The 14,572-nt window shown below is 36.6% G+C and overlaps 1 protein-coding gene across 1 annotated transcript; it reads left to right on the top strand.

The window, feature by feature from the left end:
* Positions 1–195: 195 nt before the first annotated feature.
* Positions 196–6,970, top strand: spata18 (spermatogenesis associated 18). Its single transcript, XM_056765311.1, has 12 exons — positions 196–605; positions 1,474–1,579; positions 2,030–2,145; positions 2,297–2,415; positions 2,608–2,703; positions 3,648–3,782; positions 3,854–4,085; positions 4,228–4,386; positions 4,552–4,727; positions 4,891–5,014; positions 5,611–5,682; positions 6,306–6,970. The coding sequence occupies exons 1-12, from the start codon at positions 519–521 to the stop codon at positions 6,360–6,362; spliced, it is 1,479 nt and encodes a 492-aa protein (XP_056621289.1). The 5' UTR covers positions 196–518; the 3' UTR covers positions 6,363–6,970.
* Positions 6,971–14,572: the final 7,602 nt, after the last annotated feature.

Genomic DNA, 14,572 nt, shown 5'->3' with positions numbered 1-14,572 from the left:
TTTGCGTCACTGGATTAAAAAAAATCATTATTGAATTTGTGATCAGTGACGGTATGAATGAAATCAATGAACGCATAACACTGTCTACACTTCTTTTAGTGAGTGAGTGTAAATAAAGATCTTCCTGCACTTGACATCTGACACCAACCTGTGTCGTTTGACAGTGTGAGATTTCATCACAGAGAAGTTAACTGAGCTTCACCTTCAGACACATTCACACATAGACTGTAGTAACATAATATTGTCCGTGTTAAAAAAACAGGTTCCGTTTGTCCGTCCGAGCATCCGCTCACTAAATAAAGAACTATATTTCCTTAAGATGAAAGGTGCAGAAAGCCAGCATCGTTGCTACAACTAAAAGCGCGTCCATAGTTTCAATGAAGTACAAGGGAAGGTTTTGCGCGTATGGTGGCCTTTTACAACCAGTATAAATACAAGGCGCGCACTCGCGCTGCTAGATAAGTCCCGCAGCGGCACCGGGGCATCCCGAAGCAGGATTAAAGCATTACAAACTAGCCATGGCTGACAATTTGCGAAGACTGGTGAACGCTTCCCCCTACAGTGTTTTGCAGGATAAACTTGAAGCCTTGTACAAAGACTACCACGTAAGTAATCAATAATTCAAACAGGCTTTATCAACCACTTACTAAACTGTAGGTCTACAACAAGCCTGTGGTTTGTATTATGTGTGGTTATTTGTAAACACGAATTTGGTAAATGAACATTCTTGTTGGGATTGTGTTTCTTTATATAGAAATGATTTGGGTTTGTGACTTCAGTTTTGCACGCATCAAAATGCAATAACAGTTCACATATATTTGCAGTGGGTTACCCTTTTTACGTCATTACGTCAAATTGTTCCTGAATTTATATTCTAACAATCGTTCTATATTGGAATATAGCCTCATTGCATTGATTTTACGCAAAGTTTGGTTACTATGGACGCTCGTTGTCAGGACAACGGCGCTGGCATTCCTTGACAGACCTGACAGCCTGACGCAGCGTGCGCGCTCCCGTCAAGCTAGCTTTTCAATGTCCCGTAAAAACTTTATTGACGTCTTCTTTAAAAGTCGTTTTATTAACGTCTCAAATCAGTGTGAAATATAACTAAATCTTTCCTGTAGCTCAGTGGTAAGGTTGTGGGCTCGATCCCAGGAGATTGCTCATACCTAAGTACAAATGTATAGGATAAAGCAATGTAAGTGGCTTTGGATAAAAGCGTCTGCTAAATGCAAACATCTAAACGTTAGTTAACTGTTTTGGTGTAGCCTATTGATTGTCAATGATAAACAAATAATTGAGTTAATTAACATACATAAACATAGTCACTTCTCGTATACGGTAAAGTTACGGAATATCACATTGCTGCAGATCTGATCCTAACTTTTAATTTCTTTAGTTTTAAACACTTCAACTGCAAGTTACATATTAACTCGCGGTTTCACAACAGTGTTTGGTGGTGTTTTCTCTCAGGTGTTTTCTTGTGACCAGAATCTGAACCGGTGCTGTGAGCTGGTGGAGCTCAACTCTAAAATTCAGGGTCAATTGTTCACCATACTCAACCTTACAGCACAAGAGGGTAACAAACTCTTCTTCTCCTTTCTGTCCGCTTATATCATGTCTCCTTTAGCATGTCTGAATTCCCTGTCCCTACCTATTTCTTCTAGATGCTGTATATTTCTTCTCTCTGACTCTTCAGGTTTTTCATCACACTTCCGTACACTTCATGCAGCTGTTGTCCTGTGTCCCCTCTAAGGTTCTCTGATATAGCCAATATAATGTGCCCAGAGCAAGAGGGCAACTTATAATAAATTCATAAAGCCCCATGAATTTAAATGACAGGGCATCTATGTGTGCAATAAGAAAAAATTTTTCCACTTTTATTGTTCTGCATGATGCAATAAATACAGTTGTTTAATCAGTATTCAACATCTTGTTCTTCATTTCACTCCAAACAATTCTCCTTCAAGTTCAACTATAACTTTTATTATTCTTAAAATCACATTCTCTTGACTTTCTCTTGCTTCAGGGGGACATTATGCAGGGATTGACACTCTGAAGTCTCGTTTCTTACCGTGGCTTGGCTCCTGCTTCACTATTCCAGCTTCCTCCATCTCCACGGATACCAGCCTCAGTCTCATGCAGGTCAGTGAGATATCCCAGAATCCCTTTCAAGTTTTGTTCTACTTGCGCTGTATTTGTGTTTCATTGGGTTCGTGTGTGAAACAAATGATTTTGTCATACAGCTGTATGTGTATATCATTTGTGCTTGTGTACTCCTATATATGCTGATTAGGAATCTGCGGAGAAAGAGCGTAAGATTCGTGAAATGTCCTCTGCTCATGAGAGTGACATGCAGAAAATAGAAGATCAGCTGTGTTCTACACGTTTGGAGTTAAACTCAGTTAAGCAGGAGTCAGTAACAATTTTAATAACAAAACTAAAGTACATTGCTATTTTTAAATAAAAAATATCTGCTTTTTTGTCATTGTTATACATTAATATTTAAACAGAAAACTTGACAAGCTCTTAAAGTCAGTGTTCAACTATTTCATACACCATATAAATAAATCAGAAAGAATTTTCTGTGCAATTATTTGATTTCAGACTGGCTGACATTCAGATTGAACTGGATTCTACAAAGAATAAATCAGCAACCACACTTTTGGCCACAGAGGATGAAATACTACATCTAAAGGCAGCGTTAGTAAAAAACTTTTTTTAATAATTCATGATTTTTCACAATGTTGAGTGTTCACTTGGGTTTATGTTGTGTTCACACCAAATGGAATTATGTGATTTGCGTGGGTAAATTACATACAAAGTCGCGAATAGTTGCGAACTTGCTCAAGGCGACTCGAATGAAGCGGATCAGGTAGCACTACTCGCGTCATCCACGCAAGCTGAAGAATGTCAACTCGAGCGAGAAATTCACGCAAAGAGCTCATTGAGTCAGTTTACATTTAAATTTACATTTAGTCATTTGGCAGACGCTTTTATCCAAAGCGTCTTACAGTGCACTTATTACACGGACAATCCCCCTGGAGCAACATGGAGTAAAGTGTCTTGCTCAAGGACACACTGGTGGTGGCTGCTGGGATTGAACCAGCAACCTTTCATTTACCAGTTCAGTGGTTTAACCCACTAGACCACCATCTCACCAGTTTACAACACTCACATTAAGAGAGGAAAGTGATTGTTCGTGTTTAGTGTGAACACAGCATTATGCAATCGCATCGCCTGAATCGCATCGCCTGGCGCGAGTTCCCATCTGTTCGCGTCCTTGCATTGACTTTATGTAATTTACTTGTGCAAATTTCGTAATGAGCATTTGATGTGAAAATAACCTTCTCACAACTTTTGCCAACATTCTCTAAAAGTTGTCTCTTAAATTTCTCTCAATGTTTTCAAAAAAGTTATCAGTAACATTAAAAGATAATTTTGTTATTTGTAATTTCTAAATGATTTTAAAATGTTATAAAAGCATTAATATAAAGTTGTTGTTTTTGCAACGTTAGTGGAACATGATAGAAATGTTACGAGTATATTTTGTTAGCTGGGGTCTTCATGATATTTGTGAATTGTAGAGGAAATGTTTTTCATTATTTAAAATTTTCATAAGTTATGGAAATACTGGTTTGTGTTAGATTGCGAGCGGCTCAAGACCAGGTTTCTTCATATAAGAGAAAGTTGGATGTTCTGGATGACCACGAGAGGCAGGTCAGAATCCTAAAAGATGAGGTCTCTTTCCTCACAGCGGAGAAATCTGTTCTGCAGGACAGGTATGTTTAATCACGCTTAAAAAATATTTACACAAGTTTGGATTGGCATGGTGAGTAAACCTCACTTTCAGACTGATCAGGAGCCGTTCACCTAGTCCTCTTCCTCGCCGGAGTCGCTCGGTCAGCCCTGTGAGGGGCGAGTCTCCCACACGTGCCCAGCTCACCAGCTCCTCACGTCACGCCCGGCTGGTCTCTCGTTTCTCAGACCTGTATGCCACTGAGAGGCTGGAGTCCCAGAGTCTCCTGCGCAGATACATTGACGACCTGGACACAGTCCAAGGGATCATTTTCATTGCTGTTGTGGTGAGAAGACCTTTGGTTATTTATTACCACCCATCATGACTTACAACTGTTAGTGTATGAAAGTAACAATAGTTCAGGTCAAAAAACAATAAAATTTATAATAATTTTTGAGTAATCATTGAGTTATTTGTATTGTCCGAAGGAATCTTTCCAGGCTGCTAAACTGGCCTATCGGCAGTTCAAGATACGTGTGAAGAAGACACTTTCCTCCACACACATTGGTCATGAGAGTCTAGAGGATGCAGTGGTGGATTACATTGTGAGAAATCTGGACCTGTATGACGTGCAAACCAGCGTTAATGTATGTTCAGCAGTTCCAGACTGAAACAATCCTCATAACAAATGTGTTTGTCAACATAATCGGGTTCTATGGTGTCCTAGACCGTTTTCTTTAGAAACATTCTGTGTTGATTTCTTTAATTTCTTCATCTGAAAGTAATCAATTATTCAATTTCCATCTATTCAGGACATCATAAACGCGATGAACGTAAACCCTCGTATCTCCTTCCCTCCGGAGGTCGACTTTGTTCTGATCAGCAGCTTTATCAGGGAAGCGTGCCGAATAGCTTTCGCCATGCAGACTCTGGATCCACCACTGGATCTGGCCTTCAGCTCAGACGGAGAACTCTACAGCGATGTGAAGTCAGTAGAGCTCAAAAAAATCAAACCCATACACGTTACTTACTCAACACTAATTAAAACAAGATGTGTGTTTATACTGATACTTTTTCAAGATCAAAACAAACTGAGATGCACAAAATGAAACTTGTGGCTTTTGCAGACACACACTCTCTCTTCTTCTCAGGTACAGACGCAGTTTTGATTCAGAGTTCACAGCTCCTCTGGTGGCATATCACGTGTGGCCGGCGCTGGTGGAGGGAGATACTGTCATACTAAAAGGAGAGGCAGTCACCAAAAGAGGAGCGCTGGTATGTCAAAGACATTCAGAGAAAATCAATCAAAAAATACTCAGATGTGAATAAACTATAGGCCTATTCTTAAAAGGAATTTTCTGTGGAGGAAGGGATACTTCACTCAAAAATGAAAATTCTGTTATCATTTACTTATACCTTTGAAATCTGTATAAATGTCTTTGTTCTGATGAACACAGAGAAAGATATTTGGAGAAAAATACTTTTAAACAAACAGATCTTGCCCCGATTTGACTCCCATGGTGGGGAAATGTTACTTGATAATGTTTGTTCTGTTGAACACAAAAGAAGACATTTTGAAGAATGTAGGAAAACAAACATTTCTGGGGAACTTTTGACTACACCATTTTATTTTTTCTTAATATGGAAAGGCAATGGGGGGTAAAATCTGTCTGTTTGTAAGCATTCTTCCAAATATCTTTCTCTGTGTTCATCAGAACAAAGACATTTATACAGACTTGGAACAAATCGATGGTGAAAAATGTTGAAATAATTTTCAGTTTTGAGTGAAGTATCCCTTTAACCTATTCTTTTGGTAGTAAATCAAGAATTTAAACAGATGGATCAATGAGGATCATTGTGTTTTTATCTAGTGGAGAAGCAGGAGTCGTAGCTCCAGTCCTGTTCGCTCCCAATCTCGCTCAGGAAGCCCCACACGCACATTTGTGAGTTTCTGTGATGACTGAAAACTCTTCAATTCACCATATATACTGTACTGTATATAATCAATCATATCTATGTTTCTTAGTTTAAGTGTTAAGTTTTTTCATACCTCTCTTGCACATGCTTCCTCATTGAGTCTGAGGGTTAGTGTGACTTCTTCTCAAATTACATTTTATGTGAAAATCTTTTTGGCATGTTTCATAAATATGTTGCACTTTATGTTAGGTTGGGTACCAATCCCAAGTTTTTTTGGAACAATTACATATTAGAAACCCTACAATAGACATAGCATGTAAAATAACTTTAAACATATTTGATGTCTGTACTCAACCCCTCCTAAATTGTCTGAAAAGTAAAAATAAATAGAAATAAATGTATTCAGAAATGTAGCCCTACTGGACTTAAAATGTTGAAATGTATAGAAATTAAAATGCATGTTTAGTCTTACCACCTTTAGTTGGTTAAAATTGGTTATGAAGTTGAATTTCCTTTCACTTAACAAAAAAGCAATAGTTTAAACTCTGTTCATGGAGTGTGCCTTTATATTATTTTATATAAAAAAATAAATTCTAACTGTGTGACCTGTCCGTCTCTCTCTCTCTCTCTCTCTCTCTCTGTCTGTCAGATGGCCAGTCATAGTCGCAGTCCCTCCCCTGGACGTCTCTCTAGTAGTCGACTGTAAACTCTAACACCTGACCTCAACACTCTTCACACTGGTTACAAGATCAAAAAGATTACAAAAATGACTTGTTAAGGTGCTCTGTTCGTCTGTGTGATTATTGAACAAATCATTTAAGGTGCTATACTTTCTGTTTGTTTTTGTATTAAATTCTTTATGTTTTCATATATTTAGACACTTGATTTGGATATTTCCTCTATAATAGAAATAGTGTTTAAAGAGAAATTATGTTGCCTGCATATCAGCACTTTTGTCATTCGGATATGCCGCAGAAATGAAACAAGTGACTGATTTGTATTCAAATCTGTATTTCTGTTATTACTCTGAATATCAGTGCTGTGGGTCAAGTGATTGAATCTTCTTAATCATTATATCTTAGTATTTTTATTTCATTAAAAGTTATAACAACTATTAAAATATAGACACTGAAATAGAATCTTCATCACTTGGAGTATATTTTCCCAGTGTGAAGTGTTTGTGTATTGTATTCATTGATGTTTTTCAGAAAGCCATCAGCCCTTTTTGTTCTTAATAGTGGTGCTAAAAAAGTTTACTCCATACTAAACTGTGTATCTATCTGCAATGGGTAACACAGTCTATACAAAACCTCAATTTTTCAGTATGGTTTAAAGGTGCTCAGTCTACACTCCTGAATCTGTTACTAAAAATCAATGGCTTTGTCAAAAAAATTACTTTATTAACATATGATTTTGTCTGTGAAAAAATTAAAAACTGTGAGAAAAACCGTCTGTAAACAATTTGTTTCACCGCCAGGGGGCACTCACTTCCCATCTAAAGATGGTCCAAAAAAGGCACTTAAAAGTATTCTATTACTTTTTACTATTACTTTATGTACATTAATGTACATAACTGAATATGTTTTCACAGTTTTTAAAGAGAAAATTGTTTACTTAAAACCCAAACTTTTAACTTTGTAAACTACCCCAAAACACTATTAATTGTTTGTTTAAACATCCAGCCAAAAAAACAACAACTGAAATCTCTTTGTCCAAACACGGGAATACTTTAAAACCTTAATAAATTTGTGCACTTTCTTTTGGTGCAGAATCAATTTGTGTGAAAAGACTTCAGGAAAGGAGGAGACAAATATATAATCTGTATAGTAAGGTCTAAAATATCCAACTATCATTTTTAATCACAAATATTATATATTTATACCATATATAAAGCTAGTTAGAGGAACAAAGACAAACAAGAATGATTTTATGGTGAAACCCTTAAATAAGATAAATTGTTAGGAAGACACATGCATAGAGGAGAAAATTCTCAGTCACACACACATTCACCACGGAGACAATGCTGGTCAAGAGACATCCGTTTCAGACTCCAACTGAACGCAGTATTATATAGTTGCTATGGTGTTGGATAATCTCCTGCTTTCATGCGGTGAGCCAGGAAGAGAAAATGATGAGCAGAGTAATAGCCGAATGACTTCAAGGCCAAGTCATACTGGCAAATTATAAAGCAAGGACCGGTAATACAGTCACTTGCAGGATAAACACATCCTCAAGGGCTACTTATAATGTTCCTGAAATAAACACATGCTGTATTTTGCTTCCATGTCCTGGAAATACCTCAAGCAGGAGTTATTTTGAGCACAGTTTCTGTCTGACCTGAACCTTCCTCTGACGGGTTTCTCGACTTGATCTAGATCTGAGAGAAGATCGGGTTTAATAAAGCCAAACGTGCATTTTCGAGTAAACAAGGTTTTACAACAAAAGCTCAGTGAAAAAAAACAATTTTGCGTTACACAGGCCATTTGGGCAATTCCGTGAAAATGTCCACCTAACCTCGGAAAAATGTATTTTTTACTGGTAACAGCACAGATATTAATATATGGTGGTTCAAATGCCTATGTGAGATCTCTTTTCAAATTTGTAAAGCATTTGTTTTATTTTATTGCATGATTTTTCATAGTCAGGTAATTGTCATTTTCAGGATTGTCCGTCCAAAGCGCTACATATTCCTCACAAATCGAAAATAAAGTAACAATTTTATGTGCTTTAAAGAGGCATCCCCCTTTATCCCATCCCTTCTCCATTCTATTGCTTCAGGATTGTGCATTTTATATAATAGAAATCCTACAAAGTTTATCGTCTCCCAAAAAACGCATCCTTTTTTGGTCAAATCCATACCGCATGTTTATTTCCATTTTTTAAAATAGAAAATTTGTTCATAGACTGGCATTTTATTATGTTAAGACTCTATCAACAAGGGTTCAGTAAAATATAAACAGATGGTTCAATATATTCGTAACAAATTCCCTTGAGCGTTTTTATGTCACGTCCATAATGCAAAATGTCACGTCCATAACGCTGGAACTGCCCATTTTATGATGCTTTTTTGCATTGTGAAGTTTAATTTACTACTCCAGATTTAATTTTGTTACATTGAACTTAAATCTTTTTAAACATTTACCGTGTGTGCGATAAAAGTGACTAATTTCTGTCATTTGTGTTTCTAATGACGATAAAACTAACTAAAATACAAGAACAGCAATGACAGCATGTTTTCACCGATGGGATATGAAGTATTTCACAAACAGTTTGACAGCAGAAAGTTTTAACTTTATTATTATGATTAATGAAGGAAATTAAATTTTCAGTTTTCTTATTGACTTGCCACGTTCAAGGTCTGCCAGTCAGCTACAGATAAATGTTTATTTACATTCAGACAATAAGAGAAACGTATGAGATGTTAAAGGAAAGACAACAGAAATAAACAAAGACAATTGTATAAATTATGTTTAAAGTGCAGTCTTTCAGAGTAGTGCATCTGAATATGTTCAGGAGGCAGGACAACTTTCATCATGATGCCCCAAGTTCATTAAAGCCTGATGGTGATGCCAACATGAGTCTGGAAACAGTGATCACAACTGCTAATTAACATCAGCATTTACACATGCTAATGAGCAGAAGTGTTCAGTGAGCGAAATAATTTCCAGGGCTTTTGCTCACAGAAAGACTTTAGAGAATAAATAAGGATGGATGGACAAAAGCTTCATTAGGATATCTGGGTGAATGAAAGGGCACAGAACAAATGTTTACTGCGGACACAAGTGAATCCTCATGCTCTTTTATTTTACAAAATTATTGTATGACCACTTTTTAATACTTTTATAAAAGTTTTAATTTATATAAGTTTACAAGAGGACCTGATGTCAACTTAATAAGCAAAACATGAGTTTAGAGGATTATGGAGATGATAAAAATAATAATTAAAAAAACGATCTGCAGAAATAACTTGTTTGGAGTCACTAAATTTAGTGTCAGAAGACAAACCGTACTTTGTGATGTAAAAGCTAAGAATAACTCTGCTTGCTCTATTTGCAATATAGATCATTATCAAATCAAAATAAAATTTCAGGCAGCTGGGGCACCAGAAACATACCGTAAAATAACTTTTCTTTTCTTTAAAATGTCATGTTTTTCCTGCCAATTTCTGGTCTTTTTCTGAAATTTAATGTTTTACTTTATCATATTAAAAATATAGACTTTATGAAAAATCCCGAAAAGAAGAAAGCTTTTCCCATAAAATTGAGTTTTTCTTGTATGTTTGCAGTCTTTTTCTGTCATTTGAAAATTGTTTACTGTATAAAAAAATCAAAAAACTTTTTACAGTGTTTACAATGCATGCACTTTTATTCTAATCACAGAGCATTTTAAGGTAAAGACCTACAAGAATGTATTGTGCATGTGTCGCCAGGACCCTAGTGCTAATGCAATGCTCAACCATTTGAACTATACAGAAACAATTGTGTTTCAAACTCTGATTACAGGAGTTTATTGGAAAGCATCCACATAATGGAGGCTATTTTTACTTTGCGTTGAAGTAGCAAAAAAGGTTTTGAACTCAGTATGTTAAGATCAAAAAAGCTGAGGTCTTAATTAATCTCAAACCCTTGTGTTCATCCTCGGATTGATGCTTACATCTTGAAGCATGGCCAGATTCATCACTCTTACAAGTGAATTATGTGGAGTCCTTTTAACTTATTGCTGTAAAAGTAATTACATCAACTAGGACTTTGCACCATAATACATGCAGGAATTGCTTTTAAGTTATGTTGTTTAGCTTGGCCAGGTTTTTTTGGAGGCCATGTACTGTATCATGTTTTTTGGCTAAATAATTCTACAAGAAGTATGAAACCAAATATGTCCCCTGACACAAACCCAAAAATGGTTCATAGGGAAATGTGTCTGTTGCTCCAAATCACAGTTTATTCTGGAAAGGTTAAACATTTTTAACAGTTAAATGCCACAATACATGTGTTTTGTTAAAGAAATTATTTTCCTTGCATTCTCTTTGGGTGAGGTTATCACATTCAACCTGTGTCACCTATCTTCATCCAAACTGTCCCTTATTTCGATTCACATCTGCCATTTTCCCTGGGGGTCCATAGAAAAATCCTTCTTGGATGCACGTTTTGGATTTCAGTGATGGAAACAGCAGCCTTGTATTTACACACCCAAACGTTGTCTGCTAAGCATGGCGTGAATCGCTTTAACAGGGGATGGATTGGAAGGCTTGTGTGGTTGGCTGTAGGTCATCTCAGATGTGTCGGTCCGATCAGATCTGGACAATTCATCAAAGTCTGATATATTTCCAGAGGAATGTTCTCTCAGTTGTGGTGTGGTTTGACAGCCTAGAGAAAGTAACCGCAGAGACCTCCTGCTTGTTCACTGGTGGAGAGCTCTACAGGGGCCTGTAACTCATTGCTTTCTGAGGGGAATAAATTATTGTATTATTGTGTTTAACCGTGTACCAGTATAGGTATCAGTAAAACCGTTACCTACGATGTAACATGGACCAAGTCTGAACCTGAGAGGCTGAAATTTTGAAGTCAAATTGTGACAAACCAATTCCTGAGGCCAATTGCAGCATTCAGACCATCAAAGCCTTAAAGTTCTGCAGTCAGCTCCCATAAACACAACTAATGGCCACTTGAGGCACATTTCCTGCCTTCAAAGTGCTCTCCACAACCAAAACATTTTACCTTTTTAGACACCCCTCCACACACACATTCTTTCTTCTAGCTTTGAACAAAAACGCTTCAACCCGGTGATGAGAACTCTATGGCCTGTAGGAAGTATTATATGATGTCATTGATAAACGTTGTGTATATTCTGGGCATTGTTTAACTCTAAATCCTCTTTAATTTTAATATTACTTTCTGTCCTTTGTGAGCACATCTTGAAATCCTCCAGTGTTTTATTTAGCCCCAAAAACTTTTATGAGCATTACCAAACTTCCTCCATTTCTCTTTATCTCACACTCCCTCAATCTCTCTGTGTCATTGGGTTTTTGGGACTCTCCAGATGGGAGAAAACTGGGATGAACCCCAAAGTCCAGTATTAACACATCTATATATCACTGCACACACAGACAGGGTTACGGGGGACTGCGCCTCATTTTATAAATCAAATGTGATTAAGAACCATGAAGGGGGAGAGGGACGAGGTTAGAATGATGTCGGGAAACAAAAATAGGACAAGAGCACATTACACTGGTCAATAAGGATGTCTGAGATGATGGAAAGTAGAAATCAAATGTTTTATTTTTATTTTTTTCCTGATTTAAATCAGTAATTGTGTCATAGAAAGTCAGCTGAAGAACGAACAAAAAATGTGTGGGTCTGGAAATACTTCTTCTTTAGAAACAGGTCTAAGATTACTGTAAAAAATCAGACCTCTCCAAATCAAAAATGTATAGAGACTGGTTGCATCAAACATTTTTATGCAGCTCAAAGTTCTGTAAATTTAAGGAACAAACTATTGCCACGATAATTGACAATTGTGGCAACAACAAAAAATGTAGATAACAAGCCATAAAAAGAGTTGCTTTTTTTCTTTTAATGTGTACCAGAATGATTAAAGTATGTAGTGTAAACCAATATTATACTTACAGCTTTGGTAGCTGTAAAATCCAGTTAAATGACTGTGATCTTAGTCATAAACTATTATGGTTGGTGTGTTGAATACGTGTTATTGAATAACTTTGATAAGATTTGTAGAACCACAAAAAAACACATTTCCTTTTCACACTTACAACATAAAAGAACAGATGTTATAAAAAGCTGATTTTTAATTTTGAATGTCTAGGCACATACTTAAACACAAAGACACTTTTACAGAACAAAGTCTCTCCAGCTCCTTCTACGCTTATTAAATCCATCTGGTGCCAAATTCTAGAGACCGCTTGGCTAGATTTTATAACCAACAGGAGAGCTGACAGCATCTGTATAGAAACAGAATGCATTTTGTTCTCATTTCTTCTGCTGCTCTCAAGATTGCATTTATATAAAATATCATCTAAGATGCCTAAACTGACAGAATTATGTGAGTTCCAGCAAGCAAAATCCCAATTAACCGTGACACGACAAGGGTCCGGTCCAGCATGGTCAAGGTCTAACTCAAGGTCTAACTTCTCCACTGCGATGGCGATTAACACTCATCATCATTCTCCTTCTTCCTCTCTGTAAAGGTCAATGTCTCAAAGAGCTCTTCGGTCACACTTTTTTAGTAAAGCATCTCATGTCACATCTGCTAGTTTTCACAGGAATGTAGCGTTCATATGGTCAGCTTTATCCCACTGGAAATGCCCCTGTTCAGTTGCCTATGAGTTCAAATGCTTTGAAGCTCTTGCATGGTTTCTATAAACTGGAAAAAGGGCCGTAACTAGGAAAAAATACTTTGTCACTCAGCCGAGACTTTTATAGGAATGTTTCTTCTTTCTATTTGTCACACCTCATGGCAGCTTAAAAGAGGTGGATGCGGTTGAGCTAAATGGCTTGGCTTTGAAAAATGTGTAAATCTTTGCAAAAAAAGTTAAAAGAATAACTAAATAAATAATAGATGTATTCATATAAATATTTAGATCTTGAGAAAAACAAAAGTAAATCTTTTTTATGTAAAAATTTTGCTCAATTTTGCAGTTCAGGTCACTGTGGAAGGGACTGTTTTTCTTCCAAACCTGTTGTTTGCAAAAATAGTAAATAGTATAGTGGTAATGTGTCGTAACACAGATGAAAAAAAATATAGCGACCGGACCTCATGTGGTTCAGTGAGAAGGCTACACATTCTCTGCAATGAACACACAAACTGCACCAAAAACACAGAAGTTGTTTCACTTGGTTGAACTTCTGATTCTTGGACCTCTTTTATGTAGAAAATAAAACATTGAACATTGTCGAAACATTGTCTCTTTATAAAGAAATTGAATAAGTTGTAACATTAATTTGGAAAAAGAGGATATTAAGTTGAAATCAGAAATGATATGCATCTCATGATGTTATATTCTGCCATCCTCAGGCATCAAACACAACCTGTTGCATTTGATATCAGTTAGTGTTGGACCCACACCATTACCCTTATAAGAAACATCTGGACAATTCTGCTGATGGAGAAAACAGAGGTGTGAGGAGGGTGAGTATAGGTGAGTCTCTCTGCTTACAGCACTCAAGAGATTTTACTGAACAGGCTAATTTGATTTTTGCACGGAAAGCAGGCTTTGTAAAAACACCCCAACTTGATGTCAAACAGCACTTACACATGAACACAGGGAATGGGAGTAAAAGCAGCATAGAAGAGATTCGGTTAAAAGATTTGGTTTTGGCTAATGGGCTACACAATCACAGCAGGTGGTAATAACTTGGATGGAATGAAGATAAGCAAATATAAGACAAGGAACGAGAAGAGGTAGTGAATGTGGCGAGGGAGTAAAGGTGCAGACATAACAAACTCCATCACATTCAAATCAATTTACTAAGTTATACGACCGCAGTCAGAAGCCACTGACAGAGTTATAGCAACAAGATTTTAAAGACCCAGCTGCGAAAGCATTTATTAAAAAATCCAGCATTGTGGATGTGACATTTTCAGACAAAACTTGAAACAGAAACTGTCAGAGACAGTATTTATTACCAATATTGAACCATCTGTTTATGTTTTTTTATAGAAACTATAAATCGGTCTATGCGTGTGTTTTCTTTTTTAGAAAAGGAAAATAAACGCGCATTATGAATGTGACAAAAAGGACACCATTTCTGAGAGGTGACATACTTTGCAGGATTTTCCTTGATTAAATGCACAACTAATGGAGAAAGGATTGCTCTGCATGTACCAGTTTATGAGAAATTTGGACCATTATGAATGTGACAAGTTTGAAAGTTGCACTTACCTGACTACGGAAAAACA

This window comes from Triplophysa dalaica, chromosome 13 (genome assembly GCF_015846415.1).
Source record: "Triplophysa dalaica isolate WHDGS20190420 chromosome 13, ASM1584641v1, whole genome shotgun sequence".
Taxonomy (NCBI): Eukaryota; Metazoa; Chordata; class Actinopteri; order Cypriniformes; family Nemacheilidae; genus Triplophysa; species Triplophysa dalaica.
Note: the sequence above shows the minus strand (reverse complement) of the source record. Positions and strands in the feature narration are given on the sequence as shown.

Bases quoted from the DNA above. Each gene is read 5' to 3' on its own strand.
- spata18 (XM_056765311.1), top strand. From the start codon at position 519: ATGGCTGACAATTTGCGAAGACTGGTGAACGCTTCCCCCTACAGTGTT. The intron at 4,086-4,227 runs GTGAGAAGACCT...TATTGTCCGAAG, and splicing joins TCATTTTCATTGCTGTTGTG to GAATCTTTCCAGGCTGCTAA. The intron at 4,387-4,551 runs GTATGTTCAGCA...CCATCTATTCAG, and splicing joins ACGTGCAAACCAGCGTTAAT to GACATCATAAACGCGATGAA.